The sequence below is a fragment of the Xiphias gladius genome, chromosome 13 (assembly GCF_016859285.1).
Source record: "Xiphias gladius isolate SHS-SW01 ecotype Sanya breed wild chromosome 13, ASM1685928v1, whole genome shotgun sequence".
In the NCBI taxonomy this organism is placed as follows: domain Eukaryota; kingdom Metazoa; phylum Chordata; class Actinopteri; order Istiophoriformes; family Xiphiidae; genus Xiphias; species Xiphias gladius.
In genome coordinates, this window is record NC_053412.1 from 5,482,102 (window position 1) to 5,490,889 (window position 8,788).

The following is an 8,788-nucleotide window of genomic DNA, read 5'->3' on the forward strand; positions in this document are numbered from 1 at the left end:
CAGAAATTGTCATATCAATAAAGCTAGATTGAATTTGAGAGATTCTGACCAATCACAGTTTGAGATGTCACACTTCCTCTCTGCGATGTAGTCAGCTAGCACCACTCTGTGTGTTAGCCAGCAATATTCATACCTTCGGCCTCTTTATGAGCACAAGCACATAAAAAGTAAGTGCTATGATTAACCTCCCGTATGTTATCTTAGGTAGCAGTCTAGAAACTTTTGCTGGGCGCTTATCTCAAGCTACAGAAACCAAGCTGACACTATATATGTATTGCTAACAGTTAGCTACTAGCCAGCATTAGCTTGGTAGCTCAGCTGCTTTCTGCTGTTTGTATTATAGTCCTATTAGTTCCCAGTATCTTTTGAAGAAGTAAAATGTCTGCTATTCAAATGTTGTTTATGCTTCTGCTCGGGAAGTGGCTGCAACCTAACCTAACGCATATTCTCCCCGTCGATCGACAAATCGATGCGGCTCTGCTCTTTCATTTAAACTCGATGCGGTTCGCCTTCAGATATCCACCATGGCTTCTCGAGCAGGTCCGAGAGCAGCGGGCACAGACGGCAGTGACTTTCAGCATCGGGAGCGGGTCGCCTCACACTACCAGATGAGGTAGGCAGGAATGTGTGTGTTAACAACATGCTACTGTTTAAACAGGATGGATGGTGTCCTTTAGACGTTCTGCTGAAAGGTGAAATGCAGCTAACAATTAAGCTACCAGATGTGGTACCTATATAATAAGGGAAACGTTTTGGTTGCCAAGTTGTGAAAACGACCTTCGCAGCACTTCCCTGAAAGTGGAACAAATTACTCAACGACAGTTTTACAGCCATCATACAAAGACCAGGAGAAGGACAAGAAAAGGTCCGCAAAACATTTCTAATTTCACATTTTTGAGAGAAACAATCACATTTTTATTTATCCTTTCTGAATGGAACAATCCCTTTAATCCTTTGTAGACTTTTCTACTGAGAATAAACCCTAAGGTTTTTAGACACTTGAGCTTTGAGCTCATTGGGGATTCACTCCAAGAGACTGTTTTACCCATTACCTATGGGAAAGCACTGCAGGACACCTGGACCAAAATCTTTTGGTCCAGGTGTTTCTTATCAGAAAGTGGTACCCAAATTTGTAAAGGGTTTTATTCATTATCTCTTGAGTCAAAACTATACATCCACACTATTAACATTAAATTTTTTGAGAGCCAGAACCCGCACAAGTGAAATTTGATGTGTCCTTTTGCCAGTCATACTTCACATATTTCATGTAAATATGCAAAGTAAATTTTGGTTCTATTTTTAAAAAAAAATCTGGAATAATTTGATACAGAGAATTTTGCATAGATTCAGATTTTAAACCTGACCAGTGCATTTAATCAGCAGGATTTATAATCAATGCATCAGTGACTTGAATTTTTGTACCTGACTGCACCCCTCCGCCTTATTTTGTGCAGTGTTGCCTTGAAGTCTGAAATTCGTAAACTCAACATCGTCCATCTTCTGATCTGGGTCCTGATGGCAGCTCAGGTAATGACAGACTATGAGTACCTGACACAAACCCTTGAAATAGCAGTTTTTTTTTAATTGATTGACAGTTGTTACAGTTGAGCTAGTTGCAACTGTGGCACATCTCTTTTTTTTTCCTCAGGTAACAGTGAGCCAGCTGAGCCTGGTGTCCCACAAGATGGTGGCCTCACCTTACCAGTGGGAGTACCCTTACCTCCTGAGCATAATTCCCACAGTCTTCGGCTTCTTGGCGTTGCCTCGCAACAACATCAGCTACCTGGTAATCTCCATGATCAGCGCCGGACTCTTCTGCGTGGCCCCACTGATCTACGGCGGCATGGAGATGTTCCCTGTGGCACAGCAGCTGTATCGCCACGGCAAAGCATACCGCTTTATCTTCGGCTTCTCGGCCGTATCGGTTATGTACCTGGTGATCGTCATTGCTGTGCAGGTGCACGGCTGGCAGATCTACTACAGCAAGAAGCTGCTGGACCAGTGGTTCACCACCACCCAGGAGAAGAAGAAGAAATGAGTTCACAGAAAGCATGCCTAGCGCTGAGATCTTCTGTTAGTTTGTAGGCCCGTGTGGGCAAAGAGGATCTTAACGCTGTGCCACTTTTTGGAAACCAGTAACTGAACTGGTGGATTGAGCCAGCCAAAACCAAGAGAAGAGACTCCAAAAAGTAATGTTGTCCTTCATGAATTTTTTTCTATATTTATATTTGACAATTGTTCAATTGCTTGCTGAAAATTAGTCCTTGGACAGCCTGTGATTGCTGCCATTACTCTGTACTGTACATTAATCTGTCTGGCATTTCATCATTCACAATAATAAACTGTAAATGTTTTCTGATTCTGTCTGTACCACGTTATTTTAGGTACTGACGATGTAAATACACCTTGAAAAAGACTGGAATAATGTGTAAGTTGATCTTTTGGAAAACAAATCCAAAAATAAATTTGAATATCAGACTGGATTGTCAGTCAGTCATAATTATTTTTAGCTACTACTACAAAAAACATGCTATTTTGCTTTCTCTTGTTTTCCTCGCCTCTGAACAGAGTTTCACTTCTAAACTTACTCATTCAGTCATTTTGCCATTACCTGAGGCATGTGTGGGAAAGGGAGTTAAACTGAGCACAAAGCAAATGAAAGATGGATTATGAACCAAGATAGTTTTGCAGGTGATCTCTGGTTTACAAAAACTAATAATAATTAAATAACTTAAGACATTTAGATGTAATAAACTGAACTGAAATCAGTGAAACCAAACATTTACATGAGTAGGGAAAGTCTAAACTGTATCCAAGAAAGCATCAAATTCAAGTTCAGAAAAGAGAGAGTACTAATTCTTTTGTAATGCTGGAATTCACACCCTCGATGCACAGTTAACTTTTTAAAAGGGTCAGCACAATGTACTTTATATTTAACTCTAAAATGTAGTTAAATAGCGCGGTCAGAATATGTCAAAGTTTTCCACATAACTTACTTAATTTTGACATTTTAATAACATTTCCATACCGTCTAACTAAACCAATTTAACCTTTAGAAATGTATAGAAAAGTTGGAATAATTGAAATCCAGTTCAAAAAGTTCAAAAAACTGTTTTATGATATAACATCAGACAAGATTTTCAGAATAAAACTATGTCAACACCTGAGTTCTCAACCTGATTAACATAATTTTACATGTGAGAAATTACATGTATATTCTATTACAAACATATGACTATATGGACACCACAACAGAATGAAACAACCCATAACACGTTAACTGTTAAGTATTTCCAAGTCTGATATGCAGCATACCATTTCCATTCATATTTTCAATTAGCTCAAATGATTCTATATATCAAAAAGACAGTGAAATATCTCCAAACAATTTTTTAATGGAAAAAAAAACAACTTTTTTATGCGTACAAGTCATAGCGTTGCTTTCTTTTGAGCATTACATAGTAAAGAACAATTTGGCATGTTTCACAGAAACAACGACCATCTGCCTCTCTTTGGCAAATAATATTTTGATGGACCGGACTGTCTGACTGACAGTGATTTAGAGCTTCACTTAAACATGAACACATTTCCCTTTCAGGATCTCCCGCACCTGAAAAAACAGAACTCAAATTATCAGTGTGTCACTCATACCATCTTATTGATCAGTCGGGTTTTTTGCACTACATGCAGCATAATTTATGATGCTGCCATGGATAAACAATGCCTTATTTTATTTTATTTCTTGCAAGCTAACATGATCCCGTTCTTTTCGCAATGGTCACGGCATTCCTGTTCAAGCAACAACAATCTTATTGCATAACAAACTTATTTCCTCATTACAGTATGTTCTCAAATGCCTCAGTTGTAGTTCAGTTAATTAAGTAAAGTGACAGGACAACACAGGCATTATTTCACACCCCACCTTTTCACCAATGGGTCCTTCGGGCACCAGCTGACACGGAATCTCATTTTCAAAGTTTCGGATCCCATGGTTTGCTCCTTTTCTCATCAGCAGCTTCACCGCCTCCACTTGAGTTTTACGATTTTGCAAAGAACTGACGATGTGCAGGGCAGTGTTTCCACTGAATGTCTGAAATATACAGATCAAGAAGTACACATTACACGCACTCTGCATGTTGTGCAACTGTAGCAACTGTTAGTGTAGACAAAGTCGACATGGGATAACACTGTAGGGAATTCCAAATCTTACTGGTATCTTCTGAGATGCTTATTTGATATTATATCCAAAAAGCTGCAAAGCCTCCAATTTAATTTCAAGAAAATGACTAACCTTAACATCTACAATGGATAGTGAAGATGGCTGGTCAAGGAAAAGTTGCAACAGCTCCACATTTGCCTCCTCAGAAGCCATGTGAAGACAAGTCCGTCCACTTTTCAGATCCTAAGGGAATGAAACAAGAATCACTGCATGAAAACAAGGTCATTTTTGCAGCCTCCAAGTCAGGCAATACTGATGATGCAACACTGCAGCTAATTTGGAGTTTCCACCTTTTCATCACTTGACCACGTGGCTTTGTGATTCCCAAGAAAGTATCTTTCAGTGTATCACTGAGAAAAGAAGACTGAATTTGTAGTGAGGAAACTAAGATTGGCGCAGTTACTTCTGATTTAGGTTCAGTCTATAGAGCACAAAAAAACAAAACCCATGTAATGAAGTGTTTATTTGAAAGCCAAATGCTCTCCGGTAGTTTTAATGGTTACCTTGGTCCTGTGGGAGGCACCCATGAGCAGCAGAGTCTTAATACATTCAACAAACATCTGTCTCCTTTGCGCCAGCACCATTGCCATGTATGAACACGCATTTTCCAGACACCTCAGCTCTTTAATTACTGCGTTGTGGGACAAGATCGCTGCATGGAGCGGGGTAAAACCTCCAGAGAGAGAACAGTGCTTTTTAATCACAAAGACATTTTACATTAAAGTCACCAAGTTTTGAGTAAAATAATACATTCTCACCATCATAATTGAACATTTCAATGTCAATCGGTTGCCCGCTCCCTGTCCTCCAGATGCTCTGTGAAAAATGAATCAAGATAATACAGAAAATATTCAATATATAACAATAAAATTAACAATCTTGAATTTTTAATAAAGTATAACTATACATTTTCTAAACACAGCATATCATACACAGATATGAGACATACATTTGTCACGGGGTTACAAGGGGAATTAGTCGATTAATTAGTCTTTCAACAGAAAAGTAGTCTGCAATCATTTTCATAATTGATTCAAATAATTTTTCATTCTCCTAATGGCAGCTTCTATATTTTTTGCTTTTCTTTATCTACTCTGATTAAATAGCTTAAGGTTTTGTAATTGTTGGACCACATGACAGTCACCAATAGTTGCAGCCCAGAGGTTCTGTGGTCAGTGTGTCTGGCTGTAAAAAGTCAGTAACTGACTGAGGACTGAGCCCACAACCTTAAAACTTCAACGTTATGCTACCGCCTGAGGGAGACCGGGAACACCGCCAGCACCGTTGCACTTGGCACACAAGGAGCTCCTTTATACTTCATATCAATCCATTAGTAGTAAACCTGGGTTATTATCTCCAGTGTAAGAATAAAGAGAATGTAATAAAAGAGATTGTTCTTGGTTTGAGACATTGTAAAAACAGCTACAGAAAAATTGCATACCTAATGAGCTTGTTGAGCAATGAGTAGTTTTTTTGATTGTTTCACATTCTGAAGATTAACCTGTTTGAAGGTTTAAATCGTTAATTCTACCAGGGTGGTAAAAGGAGAGTGTGTTATTTAGCCTTATTCCCCTCATTGACAAAATAAAAGACACCCGTTATTATAACGCATTACAATTGAGAGTTAACTGTGACTGTCAGCTGCATAGCAGTCTGCTCAGGAAACTCAACTTCTGCCTCCTCATTGTCTGTTTTTTTTTTTTCTTCTATTTTTAAATTTCACTTTTTGTGCTTCCAAACTATGTAATTCACGTTGAAATAAAAACGCGTCATCGTCACAGTCTAACAGTGTTAGACAAGTTACCCGTTTTGAGGGATTAAATTGTAAAATTGACCATGGTGGGCAAAATGAAGACAATTGGTCATCGGCAGTCACTGACAGTGTAGGGGTTAGAGAAGAGGCCTCCACCACTGCTGGTATTTATTTTGAGTGGCATAAAGGGATATTAAAGATGTTGCAGGTTGAACTCTGCCACAACATTTCTTTCCCATTGGAGAATTAAGCCAACAGACTAGTCAGACACTGACAAATTAACCATCTGATCTGCTGAGTCGTGTCGGGGGTTTTGACGTTACTTGTGCTCATTATATAAAAGAGATCTGAAGCCTCAGCTCTTACACAAGAGTATGTCCTTATTATGCTTAGCTATCATCAATGACATTGTCATTGGATGTTGATAAAAATTCAACGAAATTTTAAGGATTCTTAACAAAAAAAGGTAAAAATAATAATAATAATAATGGGGACAGATCTTGTACTGCTACACCAAGGGAGTCCATCATCACGCCGCCTCTACATTTTATTCGACGCTAAACTGAAGTTGAATCCATGACTTTTAAATTTGACTTGTGTTGATGCATCAACACTGAATTCTTACCTGAAGAGTGAGAAAGTGGCCTTTCTCAGCGCACACATGCAAAGGAGATCGGCCCCAGAAGTCACGAGTGTTGATTTGTGCTCCGTGTCGCAGCAGGTCCCGGACAATTAAATGCTGATTGGTGGCAGCTGCTATCTGAAGAGCTGTCTGCGTACACAGAGTATGAAAATCGGCATTAATGATACGTGTTAGTGCTCTTTAAATGAGATGAACACATACAGCCTTGTTACGCGTGTGTACCTGCCCATTGTGCTCTTTCACGTCCAGAGAGCCACAGCTGGCCATTTTTCCAGCAAGCACGTAGACCAGAGCCCGTCTACCTTGTGCCACTGCTATGTGCAGAAATCTGGCAGTCGGAAAATAAAGATGGTTACGGTATAGCCACATGCAATTTATGTCCACGTGTCAATGTTATGTTACTTGGGTCGGGTTTGCATTCCTGTTAAAACCACATGGAGTAATTAGTCATTACTTTTAGGTAACCGTTTCAACCCCATTGGTTTCAGCTATTTATACATTCATTCTAGCTATTTCAACTATTTATCCATTACTTTTAGTTATTTCAACAGTTCATTTGTTATGTTTAGTCATTTCAACCATTTATCATTATTTTTAAGCTACTTCAACTGTTACTTTGCTACTTTGAGCCATTTATTTCAACTGTTTATCCATTAGTTTGAACTACTTCAACCACTCATCTTTTGCTTTTAACAAGCTCTTTCAACTTCTCTGCTTTGCTAACTTGCTAACTAGCATTAACTTGCCTTTTTACGCACTCTTAATTTGATAATTTCATTGAAAATTTACCCATGCAACCTCCCTGACAACTGCACAAGTACCCCATTGGGTACATTGTACTGTGTTCGGGGAATCACTGGTCTAAATAGGGACTTTCTTTTATCCACACATACGTGTCACCGTCTACATCTTGCATGTTCAGCAGCTCGGGAGAAACTCCTCCAACTCTCTGTGCCTCTCGCTGTATTTGCCAGTGAAACAACGACATTTTGACCTCAGCAGCCGGAGCCGCCTGTCCACGCAGGGCCGGATGTTGCGTCTGCGGCGGGGCAATGTGGCCACTTTCGGGAGAAGCGGGAGGGAAAGGAGTGGGCTTCGTTGGGTTTACTGGTGCTTGAGCGCCCAACATGCGAGGCCTCACGTCACTGGCAAAGGTCTCAGGTTTTGCAGATTTAAGTGTAGGCTCCATGTTGTAGTCCTCAGTGATAAGACAGCCTGGTGAAAAAAAAAACAGAAATGATGTTATAATACTTTATCACAAGTAAAACTCCTGCTTCCCTTCTGAAACACAGTGGAGTGCAAATACAAAGCAGTTGTGAAATTAAACTAAGTACATTTACTCCAGTACTGTACTACAGTAAATTTCTGAAGTACTTGTTCTTTACTTGACCTTTTCCATTTTATGCTACTATATACTTTTACTCCACTATGCATTTCATAGGGAAATATTGTACTTTTTACCCCACTACATGTATCTGGTAGCTTTGGTTACTGGTCACTTTGCAAAATCACATTATTAACACAAAATATAATCATCAAATAAATTATGAAATGCTATTACAGATTAGGCTATCCAGCTGTATATGCAGTAGTAAAAATCAGTCCCTAGCTGCAACATTAAAGCAATGCATCAATTATTATAATCCAATTATATATTATTCTGATGTGGATCATTTCGCATTATGAGTGCTTTCACTTTTGCTACATTAAGTATATTTTGCTGCTAATTCTTAACGTTCTTTTACTCAAGTAAAATTTTCAGTTCGCGACTTTTACTCAAGAGTATTTTCTAAGCTGTGGTATTTTACTGAGGTGAAAGATCAGACTACTTCGTCCACCACTGATGTGAAGGAGCAAGTAACATACAAATACCTCAAATATGTACCTAAGTATGACGCATGAGTAAATGTAGCTTTTTAGAATGCTCTGGCTGGAAGCTGGCAAATTCAGACGGAAATGTGTGATCAATAACATGTAGGGTAACATTGTGGTCTATATAACTGTATGTAAATTAAGTGAACAACCTAAACTGAACAACAAACAAGTAGATAATGTGTTTAACCTCTTTGAATGATTTAGAAAAGCAAGGAAGGATTATTGTGCATGCAAGGTTTCATTTTTGTAGGGCTCCAACATACAGTCCGTCCCAGGCGTAAAATGAAATTATAAAAAC

General features: G+C 38.9%; 2 protein-coding genes across 2 annotated transcripts; one reads left to right on the forward strand and one right to left on the reverse strand.

Moving 5' to 3' along the window:
- Positions 1-55: 55 nt before the first annotated feature.
- Positions 56-2,354, forward strand: LOC120797959 (protein jagunal homolog 1-B). Its single transcript, XM_040141800.1, has 4 exons — positions 56-167; positions 516-613; positions 1,455-1,527; positions 1,649-2,354. The coding sequence occupies exons 2-4, from the start codon at positions 525-527 to the stop codon at positions 2,036-2,038; spliced, it is 552 nt and encodes a 183-aa protein (XP_039997734.1). The 5' UTR covers positions 56-167; positions 516-524; the 3' UTR covers positions 2,039-2,354.
- Positions 2,355-3,191: 837 nt separating this feature from the next.
- On the reverse strand, positions 3,192-7,267 carry nfkbiz (nuclear factor of kappa light polypeptide gene enhancer in B-cells inhibitor, zeta). Its single transcript, XM_040142407.1, has 7 exons — positions 6,838-7,267; positions 6,598-6,744; positions 4,978-5,035; positions 4,723-4,892; positions 4,292-4,402; positions 3,923-4,090; positions 3,192-3,610 (listed from the first exon to the last, which is right to left on the reverse strand). Exons 1-7 carry the CDS (start codon positions 6,982-6,984, stop codon positions 3,572-3,574), a joined length of 840 nt encoding a protein of 279 aa, XP_039998341.1. The 5' UTR covers positions 6,985-7,267; the 3' UTR covers positions 3,192-3,571.
- Positions 7,268-8,788: the final 1,521 nt, after the last annotated feature.

Excerpts from the sequence above, each read along its gene's own strand:
- nfkbiz (XM_040142407.1), bottom strand. The coding sequence starts at position 6,984 with ATGTGGCTATACCGTAACCATCTTTATTTTCCGACTGCCAGATTTCTG. Across the intron at positions 5,036-6,597 it reads GCCACTTTCTCACTCTTCAG|AGCATCTGGAGGACAGGGAG; the intron begins GTAAGAATTCAG and ends CATTTTTCACAG. Across the intron at positions 4,403-4,722 it reads GTGCCTCCCACAGGACCAAG|GATCTGAAAAGTGGACGGAC; the intron begins GTAACCATTAAA and ends TCATTCCCTTAG.
- LOC120797959 (XM_040141800.1), top strand. The coding sequence starts at position 525 with ATGGCTTCTCGAGCAGGTCCGAGAGCAGCGGGCACAGACGGCAGTGAC. Across the intron at positions 614-1,454 it reads GCCTCACACTACCAGATGAG|TGTTGCCTTGAAGTCTGAAA; the intron begins GTAGGCAGGAAT and ends TATTTTGTGCAG. Across the intron at positions 1,528-1,648 it reads GGGTCCTGATGGCAGCTCAG|GTAACAGTGAGCCAGCTGAG; the intron begins GTAATGACAGAC and ends TTTTTTCCTCAG.